At 53.7% G+C, this 15,711-nt stretch overlaps 4 protein-coding genes across 4 annotated transcripts; 2 read left to right on the top strand and 2 right to left on the bottom strand.

Annotated features, from left to right (window-relative positions):
• Positions 1-392: 392 nt before the first annotated feature.
• ASPSYDRAFT_62433 (putative toxin biosynthesis protein (GliH)) lies at positions 393-1,709 on the bottom strand (the record flags this gene model as incomplete). The annotated part of the gene is made up of 3 exons (XM_040850126.1): positions 393-508; positions 559-1,139; positions 1,210-1,709. The coding sequence occupies 3 exons, from the start codon at positions 1,707-1,709 to the stop codon at positions 393-395; spliced, it is 1,197 nt and encodes a 398-aa protein (XP_040696536.1).
• Positions 1,710-2,384: 675 nt separating this feature from the next.
• On the top strand, positions 2,385-4,124 carry ASPSYDRAFT_188488 (putative MFS transporter). The gene is made up of 2 exons (XM_040843603.1): positions 2,385-3,796; positions 3,873-4,124. The coding sequence occupies exons 1-2, from the start codon at positions 2,410-2,412 to the stop codon at positions 4,109-4,111; spliced, it is 1,626 nt and encodes a 541-aa protein (XP_040696535.1). The 5' UTR covers positions 2,385-2,409; the 3' UTR covers positions 4,112-4,124.
• Positions 4,125-4,245: 121 nt separating this feature from the next.
• On the bottom strand, positions 4,246-5,994 carry ASPSYDRAFT_213230 (cytochrome P450; the record flags this gene model as incomplete). The annotated part of the gene is made up of 2 exons (XM_040844060.1): positions 4,246-5,103; positions 5,163-5,994. The coding sequence occupies 2 exons, from the start codon at positions 5,992-5,994 to the stop codon at positions 4,277-4,279; spliced, it is 1,659 nt and encodes a 552-aa protein (XP_040696534.1). The 3' UTR covers positions 4,246-4,276.
• Positions 5,995-6,185: 191 nt separating this feature from the next.
• Positions 6,186-15,587, top strand: ASPSYDRAFT_62430 (uncharacterized protein; the record flags this gene model as incomplete). Its single annotated transcript, XM_040850125.1, has 10 exons — positions 6,186-6,270; positions 6,318-7,570; positions 7,663-7,795; positions 7,845-8,392; positions 8,432-8,524; positions 8,952-9,179; positions 9,267-9,411; positions 9,463-9,731; positions 9,790-14,384; positions 14,423-15,587. 10 exons carry the CDS (start codon positions 6,186-6,188, stop codon positions 15,585-15,587), a joined length of 8,514 nt encoding a protein of 2,837 aa, XP_040696533.1.
• Positions 15,588-15,711: the final 124 nt, after the last annotated feature.

The raw sequence follows: 15,711 nt of genomic DNA, 5'->3' as shown, positions 1-15,711 counted from the left end.
CCGATTCCCACAGAAACGCCTGGCAGCCAATCTAGTTCGCGGCTCGACACAGCACACTATTTCGGGTGGTTTTGACAGGGACGGGCCAACAGGATTACTGTCCGACACTGTTGAAAGTACGAGGCGAGTACGCAACTCGGGGTCTGTTTGGCGAATTAGCAGAAGTCACCACCATAATGACCTGATTGTTTGAGTAGTCAACAAGTTCACGGCCACTGCGGACCAGCAAGCAGAGACTGCGCTACAGGACCGCCTCTGGAGATAGAAGTCTGGTGGAAATAGACCCAATACTGTCCACAGCTGGATACATGTGCTCAAGCTTTAATCTCTAGGCGACGAATAAAACACACAAGGACAGTTGCCAACGGTTGTTTATACATTTATCTGGAAACTCAAAGCGAACATACGCCAGTAAACCCTCCAATGTCCGACACAAAGCCGACCGGCAGCCCATATATCAAGGTCATCCAGTAACCCGTCCAGATATAACCCAAAGCACGCACAAAATCTGTACTCATTGTTAGCCAGACGCCCAGCGTACCAGGTAGAAAAACGTACTGCTGTCCGAAATGCCTGCGTGTTTCCCATAATGCTTCAGAGCATCCTCCACCGTGACAACGGCTGCATACGCAGGCATCTGCCAGAACATGCCCCAGCCGTACGGGGTAGAGGGGATCAACAACGCACAAGCATAATGCTGGACGCCCGACACCAGGAAGGCAACATAGAGCCTGCTGTATTTGTAAAGCAACGTGCCCTTCTCAGCTCCCAGAGCGCCCGCGACGATGTCACCACAGCGAGTGAAAATCTGCCTGAAGATCTGGTGCCAGACGCGCCCCCAGAAATTGCGCACCGTGTAGAGATCCCGCACGCTGCCAAAGAGGCTCGGCCAGCGGTCTGGGGTTGAGAGGTGGAGGCCCACGAACAGCATCGATGCTTTCCGGTACTCTCTGTCCAGCATCAAAGAATCCAGAATTAACTGCAGGGCAACAAGGCCGTGTTTGTCAAGCAGCGGCAGGGTGCCAAAATCGACAGCCCCCTCAACTGCTGGCCACAGTGCGCAGAACGCGTGTTTTCGGACCAGATCCGAGATGTATTGGTTCAACAGGATTCTCCCAGCATTCGAAGTCAGAAACTCCCTGAAGCATACGATGTTAGTGTTTGTTTTCTCATGTCCCTTTAATTTTTTTTTTTGGAGAATTCGAATACCAGCGGGATTGAGTCTGCTCCGCGCCCTGCGGAAGATGCTGGTCCACAAAGTTCCACCCCTGGCCACGCCAGCAGGACCAAAGCTCTACAGTCCATTTGACCTTGTTATAAAATCTATCCAGTACCGTAACGTCTTTTCTGTTGCTTTTGACGAGTATCGTCCCCGACTTGCTGGTCTGGTGGCAGTCGACCTCGGGGGTCCCTGCAAGCGACAGGAGCAGCCAGCGTACGGTAATAGATATCATAAATATAGCATCCATGAAAAACGCAGGCCCCGCAACCCAGTGCGTGAGGACATGAATCCATAGACCGGTGAAAGCTGTACTTGCCAAAGTGACACGCGTGGGCCCTGGAGGCAGCAGGGTGGTTAGGATAGCCACCGCCATAAACGTAGGGGTCAGAAGCTTCGTTGCCCAAAGTGGCATTTGTTCTCGTTCGGAGTGTGCATTACTGACTGCCATCAGGTTCCCCGTGAGGTTCTGAATAACATATTCCGCCATTGCGCTTCGATTAAGCTTGGTGCTATGCTGAGAGCTGTCCGTCTGCTTTCTGGTTTCACGGGAGGGTAAACAAACAATAGATCCGCGAAATCGGTATCGCTGGCTGATTTCATGGCTCAGTAAATCGATTGTTTTCTTCTCCTAAAAAGCCGGAATCGAGGGTAAAAAGCAAAGCCCCCGACTCCGTAGACTTATCGGGTCGTTTGTTTGTCATCTCCCCGTTCCGGTCGGCAGGTTTTGTTTCGTAGAATTCCGGGCATGGAAACATGCATAAGACCGACAAAGAGAGGGTAAATGTTAATAATCAAAGACATCCCTTGAGCGTCCAGGACGGGAGAACTCTACATGTATGTCTCCGGTAGTCTCCTTCGTCTCCTGGTGGAGACAGACAGAGTTCCTGGTGAAGTCACATGTTAGGCCTCAACCCTAACCCCCCGTAAACCACCCGATTGAATGAGTTGTCCGCAAAGAACGTAGCCTGTTTGATGTTTTCCCCCACATGCTTTGATATCGTGATTAAAAATTGTTTGCTTCCGAGAAGGAGAATATTCCTCCGCGGTAGGCATCTTAAAGGAGCTTTTGTATAGGTTGTTGAAACCACTATCCATTGCCTCTAGCCGTTGGGTCTCAGCTCACCACCCATTCCAGAACGATCATGTCAGCCCCAGACGACCCAAAGCTTGAGGTGCGAGCCTCAGACATGACTAAGGACTCAGAAAAGCAAGAGTCAAGCTGTGCCTCTGACAGTGAGCAACCAAAAGAAGTCCAGAGCCCTCGCAATGTGCATGGACTGCTATGGATCGCCCTCATCCTGGCCATTTACAGCTCCACATTTCTCTTCGCACTGGACAATACCATCGTTGCAAACATCCAGCCGGCAATCATTGCCTCGCTAAACGGCATCGAAAAGCTAGCCTGGTCCGGCGTCGCCTTCGTGATGGCGTCCAGCGCCACGGTGCTCACCTGGCTACAAGTCTTCAATCAATTCAACATCAAGTGGCTCTACATCTTCTCCATCGCCGTCTTCATGGGAGGGTCTGCAATTTGCGGTGCAGCACAGTCCATGGATATGCTTATTGGGGGCCGTGTCATATGCGGCATTGGTGGTGTTGGTCAGTACGTCGGTGTGATGAACTTTCTGCCTCGCTTGACGACAATCGAAGAGCGCCCTTTGTACATCAGTGCCATGGGCTTGACATGGGGTGCCGGGACTGTCCTTGGCCCCATTATCGGCGGCGCCTTTACCGATAGCTCGGCTGGATGGCGGTGGTCCTTCTATATCAACCTCGTCATCGGCGCTCTGTTTGCCCCTGTCTATATTTTCGTGCTTCCATCGTTGGAACCACAGCCCGCGGGAACTTCTGTCACGGACCGGTTAAAGAAAATGGATTTTGTCGGAACAATCCTACTATTCGGGGCATTCGCAGCAGGGGTGATCGGTATCAACTTCGCCGGCGCAATGTATCCCTGGAGCGAACCGGGCATCATTGTGGCCATTGTGCTCGGCGGAGCTCTCTTCATTGTATTCGGAATCCAGCAGACATTCTGCATCTTCACGACCGAGGAAACGCGACTTTTCCCCGTTGAGCTGGTTTCTCTCCGCCAACCGCTCCTCACTGTCCTCTTCGTCTGCGGTTGCTGCACTGGTGTTTGCGTGACAGTGCCGACCTACGTGATTCCGCTCTACTTCCAATTCACGGCATCCGACGAATCTCTCCAATCTGGGGTTCGCTTACTCCCATTCGTCTGCCTGCTGGTCTTCAGCTGTGTTACCGGGGGATACCTTGCAGGGAGGCTGGGCTACTATATCCCTTGGTATATTATGGGCGGCGTGTTGTGCTTGATCGGCTCCGCCCTTATGTACACCATCAAGCCAAGCAGTAGCACTGGAGCGACATACGGATACAGTTCGCTGATCGGGCTTGGGTCGGGCATGTATTTGCAATTGGGACACGCCGTGGCACAGGCGAAGGTGAAGCCGGAGAAACTTCCAGCAGCGGTGGCCTTTACAACCACTGCACAGCTCAATGGCCTGACCTTCGCACTTGTCATCTCGCAGTGTGTGTTTGTAAACGAGGCCGCGAAACGTAAGCCCATTATTCCCTCATCACCGTATTTATGGAACGAGCTCCTTGAGCTAACATACTCCCTTTCTACTTCTAGGTATCGGATGGGTCCTACCAAATGAATCCCGCGAGACCATCGTCGGGGCAATCTCAGGAACCGGCTCGACATTTGTGCAGGAGTTACCCGCGGCCACCAAGGTCAGGGTCCTTGGTGCAATTGTCACTGCTATTGATCGTACCTATATTCTCTGTATCGTGGCAGGAGCAGCCACACTGCTGGCCACATTCTGTATGAAGTGGGAACGCCTGTTCATCCAGACTGCGGCGGCGGGTTAGAGATGGAGCACAGTAATACGCATTGGTTGGCGCCAGGATTATGGTTTGATTGACTATCGTTCTTTACTTCTCTATTGAACTTGTTTTTAAATATGTACTTTTAATCGGAAAATCGATAATACATCTCTGGTTGGGAAGGCATTATACTGAGGATTACTAACCCCTTCAAGACCGCGACGGCCAATGCGTCCGCCGAATTGCACGAGCGTAGAAATTGACTGGCCGAATGACAATAAAGTCTGGATCATACTCAATAGCCTCGTCTGTGGCGTTCACGAAGCAATACCGATACGTGAGTTCAGCCAACGCAACCTTGACCTCTTGCAACGCCACATTGAACCCAATACAGCCGCGTGGGCCGGCCGCAAAGGGGACATAGACACCGCGGTGGCGATTCTTGACCTGGTCTGTTGCCCAGCGGTCGGCGTCGAAGCGGTCTGCATTCTCCCAGTGCGCTGTATGGCGGTGCAAATGAGGGATACTAGGGATGAGGATCGAACCACGAGGCAAGCTCCAACCCCCCGGGAGAATAATGTCCTGTTTGACATTACGCGCGGGCTGGAAGGATGGGCTATGCATGCGCTGAGTCTCCTTGACGAACGCGTCGAGGAACGGCATTTCTTGGATCTCATCGTAGGTCCATTGTTTATCGGGTGTGGCACCGTGGTCAAGCAGCTCTTGTAAGAGCCGGTCCTGCTGCTGGGGGTATGTGATCAACGAGTAGATTAGCCAGGACAGAAATGCAGAGCTAGTCACGAATCCCGCGCCCACCAAGGCGAGTGTGTTGCTGAGAATGTATTCGTGACGGAGTTTGTTTCCATGTTCGTCTGTTGCTCGCGCTAGGTAGTCCACGAGACAGGCTGCGTGAAGTGCAGCAGTCTTAATGGGAAGGTCGCCGGCTGTGCCACCATTCCTCTCCTGGCAGGCTATGACTGCTTCCTCAATGAGGCTGTATAGCTCGCTTCGGGTGCTTTTAAGGGCGGCAGGGTCTCCTAGATCTAAGTGTCAAAAATGACGAGCCTAGGGTTTGAGAAAATTGGGTGGGAAATACCAAACGGCAGGTGAGAGTACCAGGCCCCTTTTGTTTGAACGCGTCGGTTGAGCGTTAGGTAGCGCTGAAGGAGGACAATAATAGGGTGCATAGGGCTATCCACCTCGTCGAAATGGTGAAGGTCAACTCCAAGGACCAGTTGGCAGATGATCTGGGAGGCCAGCTTGGCCGTTAGGTGGTAGACATTGAAGGCCTCCTCCTTTTCATCAAATATGTCCAAGACACGAAATACCCTGTTCACGGACCGTTGAAGTAGAGGAGTATAATGGCGAACAGCACGCGGGGTCATGCTCGGGGGCACGAATTTATGCGCCTCTTTCCAGGCCGGGGACTCGGTGTCACATAGGAACAACGCAGTCTGATCTCGAATACCAAACAGCGGATGACTACCTGACGACGGTGCTTTGGTGAAATATTCATTGTCCCTGAAGGCCAGAGCGGCAATGTCAGGGTCGTTGGTGAGGTATGTCACCCTGCCCATGTTGTCTGTCCTGATAACGGGCCCATACTTGTTGAACAGGCGTTGATGGTTCCCAAGATGGTCGGGATAGATCTCAAAGTGGTTTCCAAATGCTGGAACGCCATTTGGCTGTTGAGGCTCGCGGACCGGATGCCCGTCAACGATAATGCCCACCGACTTCGCTCGCATAATGCCATCAACGGTGCCAACGGGAGAGCCCTGATCATGGAACCGAATCCCGTCTGTCGTCAGGATATTGAATATTTCCGATATCCCCCTGCGTAGCTCATCCACCGACCTGGGCACACCAATGTCGAGCTGTCGAGTCGACTCTTCCTTCCGACCAACAAGGTAAAATGTCTGAACGGTCATAGCGAGGGATTACTGGGCTCCAGTATTGTGATGGCTGTCCTGCAGGCCGAAATCTTCAATTGCGATTATATTGAATCTCCCCTCGGCTCCTTTTGTGAACCTCCCGAGACCCCGGGAAATGGCCTGCTTTATAGACGATTGAATGTCGATTGTCTTGCCTGGACTCTAATGAGCATTACCGGGCCTTCATTATGCAGGATATAAAGGAATATACACTCGCTGCGGTGGCAAGCCACAACACGCAAGATGATCTCTGGTTAGCCATAGAAGGCAACGGTAAGAAGCAATCAACCAGGTCAAAGTGCCCACTAACATAGTGTCAGTCTACGACGTGACAGACTACCGCGAGGACCATCCCGGGGGCGACGAGATCCTGCGACATTTTGCGGGAAAGGATGCAACAACCGATTTCGTAGACGCTGGGCACTCGAGCGACGCCTACACTAAGCTCAAGACCCTCCACGTCGGGCGATTGTCATCCGGCGATAGGGCACAGACTACACCCAAGGCAAAGGCAGCAGTGACGGAAATTGCCGGCGTAAATAGAGACACCAACTCGCGCAACCGGACGGCACAGACTAAACATCGCAAAGCAGAATATAGCTCTCTGCGCAGAGTGATCAAAGGCTTCCTTTGGGGAGGGCCAATCTTGCTATTGTATGCATTCAACGGATATAGCTGGCATGGTCCGCAGAGCCCACATCTACGCCCACAGCCTCAAAACGGGTGGACAAGCTACATGGGTGGTTTTCTGACGGCCACGGCAATCAACATTGTGGCGGCAACCATGTTCGCACTCAGGGCCAAACGGGATTTGCTACAGCGACACAGCGAACTGGAGGAGTATCCCCGTGTGAGGAGGACAGCCCTACCAATTCGGCCACAGGGATACCGTGGCGACACCATCGAAAGACGGCAGCTGGCCACCCTCGTGGACCGACAACGCATTGCGCCCAGTGTATACAGAATGCGGCTTGAGGGTAATGGTCTCGCAATCGGAGTGGGCCAACATGTCAAAATACTCGCCGAGATAGATGGAACAACCGTCCAGCGCAGCTACACCCCTGTATCCCCCGTTGGAAGGCAGAAGGAAGTCGATTTGATCATCAAGATATACCCGAATGGCCGTTTGGGCAATTATCTTCTAAACCTTCCGCTGCACTCAAGGGTGGAAGTGCGCGGGCCGTTTGGTCGATATGCCCCGAACCAAGCCTGGAAATCCATCGCATGCATAGCAGGCGGTACTGGTATTACCCCGATATACCAGGTGATGAGGGATTGGCCCGGTGAAGTGGCCCTTCTATACGGGAGTGAAGCATGGGAGGATATTATCCTGCGAGATGAGCTGGACGAGCTGGTCCACCAGTCCCGGGGGAGAATAAGAGTGCACCATGTCCTTCACCGGCAGGACTCGAGTTGGAATGGCCTCACTGGCTTGATATCCGAGGGCATGATTAGAGAGTTACTTCCCAAACCAGCCGCAAGTACTGGCTTTCTGGTTTGCGGTGCCGATGCAATGGTGCGTGCGATTCGGGGCCATTTGGACGCCATCCAGGCGGCAAGCGAGAAGGCCGATGTCTTTATTTTTTAGTATTTAAAAAACAACTAGCAAGAAGCATTTCAGAATCAGCCAGTGCCATTAATTTCCTCTCTGCCACCATGCCAAAGGTCCTCTGTTTACACGGATATGGCACTTCTGCCGCCATCCTCCAGCACCAGCTAGGCCCTTTCATCTCAGCTGCAGACCCAAATTACGAGTTTGTCTTTCTAGAAGGCGACGTCGAATGCCAAAGGGCACAAGGTATATACCGTATTCAAGTAGCGGAGTGGCGAGGAATAACCCATCTCAGGTGTTGGCAGTTTGGTCCAAGGGCCCTTCCTATGCTACAACGCCAGCTTTGCCCCGGCAGAGATCCAGGATTCCTGCGACCTCATTGATGAGATGATCGAAACCACCGGCCCATTCGACGGCATCCTTGGCTTCAGCCAGGGCGGCTCCGTGGCGCTCTCCTATCTGCTCCAGCGCCAGATCAGCGGCCACCACCCTCCCTTCCGATGGGCCATATTTTTGTCTACGGTCATTGCGTTTTCCCCCGACGTGAGCTTCGGCAGCAGCATTCTGGCTAATCTCACTGACCACGAGATCCGCCTCTTGGAGGGCTATCCCGCAACGGACCTGTCTCCATTGCATCCATCCACCCGCGCGCTCTGCGAAACAACTGCGCGAACGTTTTACTCTGCAAAGACCGGGGGGTTTATTGCGTCTGGGACCCCTGCGGCGCAGTTTGCGAAGCGTGATGATCCGTCTCAGCCGCGTGTCTTTCACCCGGCGCTGTTCACAGACCGCATTCCCATCCCTACAGTGCATATCACGGGCAAAAAGGACGATGGGCTGATGGTGGACCTTTCGGTTCTCGTCCAGGGTCTTTGTGAGAAGTCATTGGTGCGATCTTTGACCCATTCTGGTGGTCATAATGTCCCTCGGTCGCCGGGGGATGTGCGTGCTGCCTGGGCTGCGGTGGATTGGGCTGTTCAGCAAAGCCAGAAACAGCATATCTGGTAAGTAACTAACTCATGGTACATGGTTAATGGGAAATAACAACCTGTAACAGGCCCTCAACCCTGTGATTTGTGATTGTCTTTCCGTACAGTCCAGATAAGCATATATTATCCGACTTGAAGGTCATATTTTGGTCGGCTTTGACTAGTAGAATAGTATCGGGTACCCGCCGGTGCATTGATCTAACCTTGCACCAATGACTTTAGTTCTGATCTCACCGAGTAGCACTGCCTCCGACCCTGTAGACCAGTAAGAGCGCCTGCCCCTAGAAGGATTTGGGGTTGCAAAACTCCCCGGCACAATAGTCCCAAGGCAACAATACAAATTGCAATTCCTTCCGTAGGACATTGTCATAGTCTTCATCTTCCATCTATAGACCACGACCCAATCACACCAGCGCACTATCGACACCCTCACCATGCCCTCGATAGACTCATGCACATATGGCGACGCCACCGAGCCCATCGCCATTGTAGGCATGGCAAGTCGCTTCCCCGGGGAAGCAAGCACTCTGTTGAAGTTTTGGGATATGATGATACATGGTCGAACTGGGCATTCTAGAGTGCCCGCGGACCGGTATGATGCAGAGGCGTGGTATCACCCAAGCCACGAACGGAAGGGCACTGTATGTCCATCCTACTGCTGCAATTCCTTTTTTTTTTTTTTTTTTTTTTTTTCCCACCTGAGATTCATGATTACTGACGTTGACTAGATCCAACCAAGGAGCGGTTTTTTCTTGGCTGAGGATCTGGCAGTTTTTGATGCCCCCTTCTTCTCCATGACAGCCAAAGAAGCCGCAGGCATGGACCCAATGCAGCGGAAACTATTAGAGATCTCTTACGAAGCATTCGAAAATGGTACGCCATTGTAATAGATACAACTGAGCTTTCAGCTAATCCTGCCAATAGCTGGTATCCCAATAAGCGAATTACCCGGTTCAGCGACGGGCGTGTACGCCGGGGTCATGACAAACGACTATGAATTGATGACTGCAGGAGATCCCATGCAACTTCCTCAGAATGCGGCATCTGGGACAAGCCGCGCTATGCTTGCGAATCGAATTTCCTGGTTTTATGACCTGCAGGGCCCGAGCTTTGCACTAGATACCGCTTGTTCGTCTAGCTTGTACGCACTGCACTTGGCTTGCCAGTCACTGCAATCAGGCGAAACCCAGCAGGTATGAACAAGATGCCCAGCGGAGAACAAATGGTGGTAGAAGCTGACGGCGAAGACAGGCACTGGTGACGGGAGTTAATTTGATACTAGCTCCTAACTTCGTCTCCCAACTATCTTCGATGCACATGCTGAGTCCCGACGGAAAAAGTCATTCGTTCGACTCTCGTGCCAACGGATACGCCCGGGGTGAGGCACTTGCTGCCGTGATAGTGAAACCCCTTCAACGAGCCCTTGCGGACGGCGACACAATCCGCGCTGTCATTCGTGGCAGTGGAGCGAACCAGGATGGCAAGACCGTTGGAATCACCATTCCCGACGGAAAGGCACAGGCAGAGCTTATCCAGAAGACCTACGCCATGGCCGGGCTGGGACTGGACCGGACGGGGTATTTTGAGGCTCACGGCACTGGCACGCCTGTTGGTGACCCGATCGAGCTGAGCGCAATTGGCAGCAGCTTTGGAAAACAGCGTGACCAGGGCAATCCGCTGATTGTGGGAAGTGTAAAACCCAACATCGGTCACACCGAAGGGGCTGCGGGTCTAGCCGGTGTTATCAAGGCTGTTCTGGCCTTGGAGGCTGGTATCATCCCCCCTCTGGCGGACTTTCAGGAGCTGAACGAGAGGCTCCGGCTCGAAGATTGGAATCTGGAAATACCGCTTAAGCTGACTCCCTGGCCAACACCTGGTCTTCGGCGGGCCAGTGTTAACTCCTTCGGATTCGGCGGTGCAAATGCGCATGTCATCCTTGACGACGCCTACCATTACCTTAGGTCCCACGGGCTGGATGGACTCCACCAAACGAGGCTAATAGACAACGAGAACTCCTCTGATTCCGGCGTGGAGATGGACTCGGCAAGCAGCGATACCGGGGACAGCCAGCACAACAAGCTTTTCCTATTCTCCGCGTACGACGGGGCTGGTGTGAAACGGACAGAGGCGTCCTGGAAGGACTTCCTTGCCGGCCACCTTGCCAATAGTAAGGGGGTACAAGATCCGATCTCAATCAATGACCTCGCATATACACTCTCGAAGCGCCGGACGATCTTCGATTTCAGGAGCTTTGCTGTAGCCACATCGTTGCGGGAGCTCTCCACGAAGATAGAAGACGGCCTTCCCCGATTCAAGAGAACTTCTCGGCGGCCAAACGCTGCTTTTGTGTTCACGGGCCAGGGGGCTCAATGGCCTGCAATGGGCCGAGAGCTACTTTCCAACGCCGTGTTCCGTGCCAGCGTCAGCCGCAGTACTACCATTCTCGAACGCGAAGGCTGCAAGTGGGATGTCGTGGATGTCCTCTCCGACCCGAATGATCGGCGCATTGATGCCCCAGAATTTGCCCAGCCGATCTGCACCGTTGTACANGTGGCTCTTGTTGACCTGCTTGAGTCATGGGGTGTTCAACCCGGGGCAACTGTTGGACACTCCAGTGGAGAGGTTGCAGCAGCCTATGCGGCCAGGCTGCTCTCACAGGACGATGCAGTTCGTATTGGTTACTGGCGAGGCTTCTATAGTGAGCAGGTAAAAGACCGGCTTGGAGACCAGCGTGGTTCTATGATGGCAGTTGGTCTGTCAGAGGCCAAGGCAGACACATATCTCAGCCAGGCCCCCCCAGGTAGCGTGGTCATAGCGTGTGTCAATAGCCCTTCCAGTGTCACCCTGTCCGGCGAAGAAAGCGCGATTGACACGCTGGAAAAGATTATCCAGGGTGACGGTCACTTTGCGCGCAAGCTTCGTGTGCAGGTTGCGTATCACTCCCCTCACATGAAGGCTGTTGCGGACGAGTTCCTCAGTGCTGTTGGCACCATAGAACCGCGCTCCTCTGATGTCCCCATGTTCAGCTCGGTCACTGAAACCCGCGTTGCGGAGCCCGGGACCCTCGTTGCCTCCTACTGGATGCAAAATCTAATCTCGCCAGTTAGATTCTCTGGTGCTTTAACTGATTTACTCAACTACACCCCTGGGGGGAAAGCGAGGCCTCATCGGCGCCGTCCCGGTGCCACTGTCTGGAGCACATTGGTTGAGGTCGGTCCCCACGAGGCCCTTAAAGGACCCTGCCGTCAGATAATGTCGGCCTGGGATACCAAAGCAGCGGATCAGATCAGCTACCTTTCTCTCCTCAGCCGCGGTAAGCACGCCGTTGAGACAGCGCTCACTGCGGCCGGTCTGCTCTGGGCGTCCGGCCACCCGATCAGCATGGACGAGGTGAACCAGTATCCCAGCGGTGCGCAGAGGGTGATTCCAGATCTCCCACCATACCCCTGGAATCATGAGAAGGGGTTCTGGCACGAACCCGCGGCTTCGGTCTCAGCACGGCTCAGGAAACAACCGAGAACTGAGTTACTGGGTATGCCAATGGTGCACCAGCCCCCGTCCGAACAGAGCTGGCAGAACTATCTCTCTGTCGCAGAATGTCCCTGGCAAACCGACCATGTCATTACCGGGGCTGTTCTGTATCCTGGTGCCGGACATTTGATCATGGCCTTTGAAGCAGCGCAACGTCTAGCTACAGGAGACCGAACGCTAAAAGGCGTTTCCTTCTCCGACGTGCATTTCGACAAGGGTCTGGTCATCCCGCTGGATGATCAAACGATAGAAACACGACTGGTGACCCGGCCTCACGGCCAGCTGGAAGACTGGTACCATTACACGCTGTACTCAGTGGAGACAGGAGGCTCCTGGACAAAGCACTCCTGGGGCACAATTAGCCTGCAATACAACGATGCGGTCAGCGCGAACCAGAGGAAACGTTACCAAGAAGAATATAATTACCGCCGCAATCATGCCTCCCACCCGCTGGATATCCCAGCTTTCTACGACCAACTCCGGCTGATTGGAACAGAGTATGGCTCGACATTCCGTAACTTGACCGAGGCCGCCGTAGTCCCCGGGGAACACACCGGCGTGGGCACCATCAGCATCCCAGATACAAAATCAATGATGCCGCATGAGTTCGAGTACCCTCACCTCATTCACCCATCAACACTAGACGCCATTTTCCACCTGATCTTCGTGGCCATGAGCGAGGGCAATGCGCTCGCCGAAACCGCCATCCCTACAGCCGTGGACCGTATATTCATCTCCACCGACTTGCCTCGGGGGGTCGGGGCAACGTACACGGGCTTTAGCCACGCTGGTGCTCGGTCAGGTCGAGACTCCACGGGTTCTATTGTTGTCTCGGATGGGGACTGGTCTGCGGGGCCTAAGATCGTCGTTGAAGGAATGGTGGTTACAGAGGTGTCTTCCGGTGCCTCTGGGCCTTCGAACCCGCTGTTGACTCCTGGTGGCCAAGGCCGCATTGCCACACTCGAATGGAAAGAAGATGTAGATGCTCTTGTCGGACCAGCGGCGGAAGTGTGGCTGGGCCAACTAGCAACAAGCAGTTTTGACGCATGGACCGGGTCGTGCAAGGCTGCTGGGTGTCTGGATGCCTGGTTGGCACTGGCTTGCTTTAAAGACACTGACCTTCGCACCCTCTTTATGCAGCCAAGCGGCTGGGAGGGTAGTTTCGACCTATTGAAGAAGTATGGCACCAAGGATAGGACACGATATCGTTTCAAACAAACAGCCGTTGTGGAGAGTACGGAGAACGAGGCGCAGGAAGTCCAGGGTATTCTGGCAGAGAATGGAATCGCGGCTTCGTGCTCTACTCTTGATCTCTCGGTCGTCAGCAAGGAAGCCATATCGCAGTTGGGGACGTTCGACATCATCATTGCGGACTCGACTTCAGCTCCTGGATTTTCTGGCCTGGCTACTTTGTTGAGCCAGGACGGCAGGCTGGCTATAATCCAACGGCGCGGCCACTTTGAAGACGACAGCTTGAACGAAGGAGGCCTGGAGGGCATAGTGGCATTCAAATCCACGCAAGACAGTTCTACTATTTCCATTTCCGGGCTCGCCTCGCAAAGGGATCCGGTTATTGCTGACTTGAGCGAGATCGTGCTATTACGACACGCAGACGCTGCCCCTGCCACAAAGGCACTGGAGGAACAACTGAATGTCCAACTTACCTCTCTTGGACCTTCTGTACGGAGTACTACCTTGGCAGATGCAGGGGACGTTTCCGGAAAGACAGTGATCTCCCTGTTAGAGGCTGATCGACCCTTCGTCATCTCATGGACCGCCGAAGAGTTTGAGCAGTTCCGCCATATAACGAGGGCAAGCTATCTACTATGGATTACCCGTGGAGGCTTGCTAGCTGCAGGAGAGGCATCGCTCGACTATGCTTCATCCACCGGTCTTCTGCGCACAGTTCGTGTTGAAAAGCCGCAGATCAAGCTGCCTCATCTCGATCTTTCACGGGACCTTGACCTAACTTCATCAAAGGCAGTCGAGCTAACACTATCTGCACTGCGCTCGAGCATCAAAGAGTCCGCAAAGGAGAAGAATCTGGATATGGAATATGCAGAGGCAAACGGGCTGCTATACGTTCCTAGAGCGCAAGGACACGTAGCCCTAGACCACGAACTCGCCCTATGTGCCGGAGCAGTGACCGAAATACAAGGTACATTGTATCAGCCCGGCGTAAGTCGACGCCTTGAGGCATCCGATCCAGGGGACGTGTCGAAGCTGCGGTGGGTGCCCGCCGAGCAGCTGCAGAGCAGCCTAGCAGATCTTGAGGTTGAAGTTCAGGTTTCCCACATTGGGCTGGAGCACAGTAGGTGCGAGCGTTCCTTTCTGACAAGGGAGGCGCGTCAAGTCCTCAACTCGCCCGTCTTGTCGTCGGAACTATCACGCAAGTTGGAGGGAAGATTTCCCGACTCATTCCTGGCGACCAGGTCCTTGCCCTGCACCAGACCCCCTTCCATACACACCTGCGTGTGTCCGAAACGATTGTACGAAAAATCCCAGCCTCTCAATCACAGGCCACTGCCTCCCATCTCCCAGTAATCGCAGCCTATGCCTGGCATACCCTTGTTAACATCGCAGGGTTCAAGGCCCGGCAGAAGGTGTTCGTGAATGGTGCGAGTGACAGCCTAGGAGGGCTTATTGTTCAGTTGGCACAGCTACTAAAAGTCGAGGTCTTTGAATCCGTCAACTCGGAGACTGAACAGGAAATACTTAGGGAAACCTACAATCTGCCTGCAAACCACGTATTGCGCATTCCACACTCAGCCGCTTGGAGGGCCGATATTGAAGCAGCCACCGGCGGTGGGAAACTCGATATTGTGATCAACACCGCGGACGCAGACGCCGCTATTCGCAGGCTCTGCGCATCTATAGCGGATGGTGGACGCTTTGTAGACGTTACACAGCAACTTGATCCCTCGCTACTGGACCCAAAGCTGTTCCAGCGCAACGTGGGCCTGTTTTTCCTTGACCTGAACTCCATTCCGGATGATCAGCTACTTGCTCTTGTTGACAAGTCCTTGGATTTGATTCGAACAGGGGTTCTAGTTTCCAACCATAACGAGTCGGCCGTGTATTCAGTATCTGACTTTTCAGAGGCACTGGTGCATGCTTCGCGCTCGCAGCAGGACGTGGTAATTGAGCTTTCCCCAACCGCCACGGTTCCTGTGCTTCCGCCTCCACTGGCGCCTCTTCAGCTCAAGGCGGATGGAACATATATCCTTGCAGGAGGACTAGGTGCGCTTGGGCTTACTATTGCAGACAACCTCTGCATGCATGGTGCAAGGCATTTAGTCTTCCTCAGCCGCTCCGGCGCGACCAACCAAAGACAACAGGAAGCCCTCCAAAGATTTAGAGTACGCGGCTGTGAAGTTAATGTATTCAAATGCGATGTGACCGACAAGCAGCAGGTGCAAGCGATTGCCGCCGAAATTCGAGAGAAATCCTGGAACGTGAGCGGGGTTGTGCAATTGGCAATGGTTCTCCGTGTATGCAATATCTTCCCTACTCCCTAGGCCTTGGTGGGTTGCACGTACGCCGGAGTTCTTCGCGCCCGGATTGGCTGCTGGGCTGCCCGCGACCCGGCGGTGCTCCACTTCCTGGACAGGACTAGCTTACTTTTGATTAATGAGATCTATC

The sequence above is a fragment of the Aspergillus sydowii genome, assembly GCF_001890705.1.
Source record: "Aspergillus sydowii CBS 593.65 unplaced genomic scaffold ASPSYscaffold_18, whole genome shotgun sequence".
In the NCBI taxonomy this organism is placed as follows: domain Eukaryota; kingdom Fungi; phylum Ascomycota; class Eurotiomycetes; order Eurotiales; family Aspergillaceae; genus Aspergillus; species Aspergillus sydowii.
The sequence above is the reverse complement of the archived record's forward strand: the minus strand, read 5'-3'. Positions and strand labels throughout refer to the sequence as shown.

Coding starts and splice junctions, on each gene's coding strand:
- ASPSYDRAFT_188488 (XM_040843603.1), top strand. CDS start 2,410: ATGACTAAGGACTCAGAAAAGCAAGAGTCAAGCTGTGCCTCTGACAGT. Junction 3,797..3,872: donor TGTAAACGAGGCCGCGAAAC/GTAAGCCCATTA, acceptor TTCTACTTCTAG/GTATCGGATGGGTCCTACCA.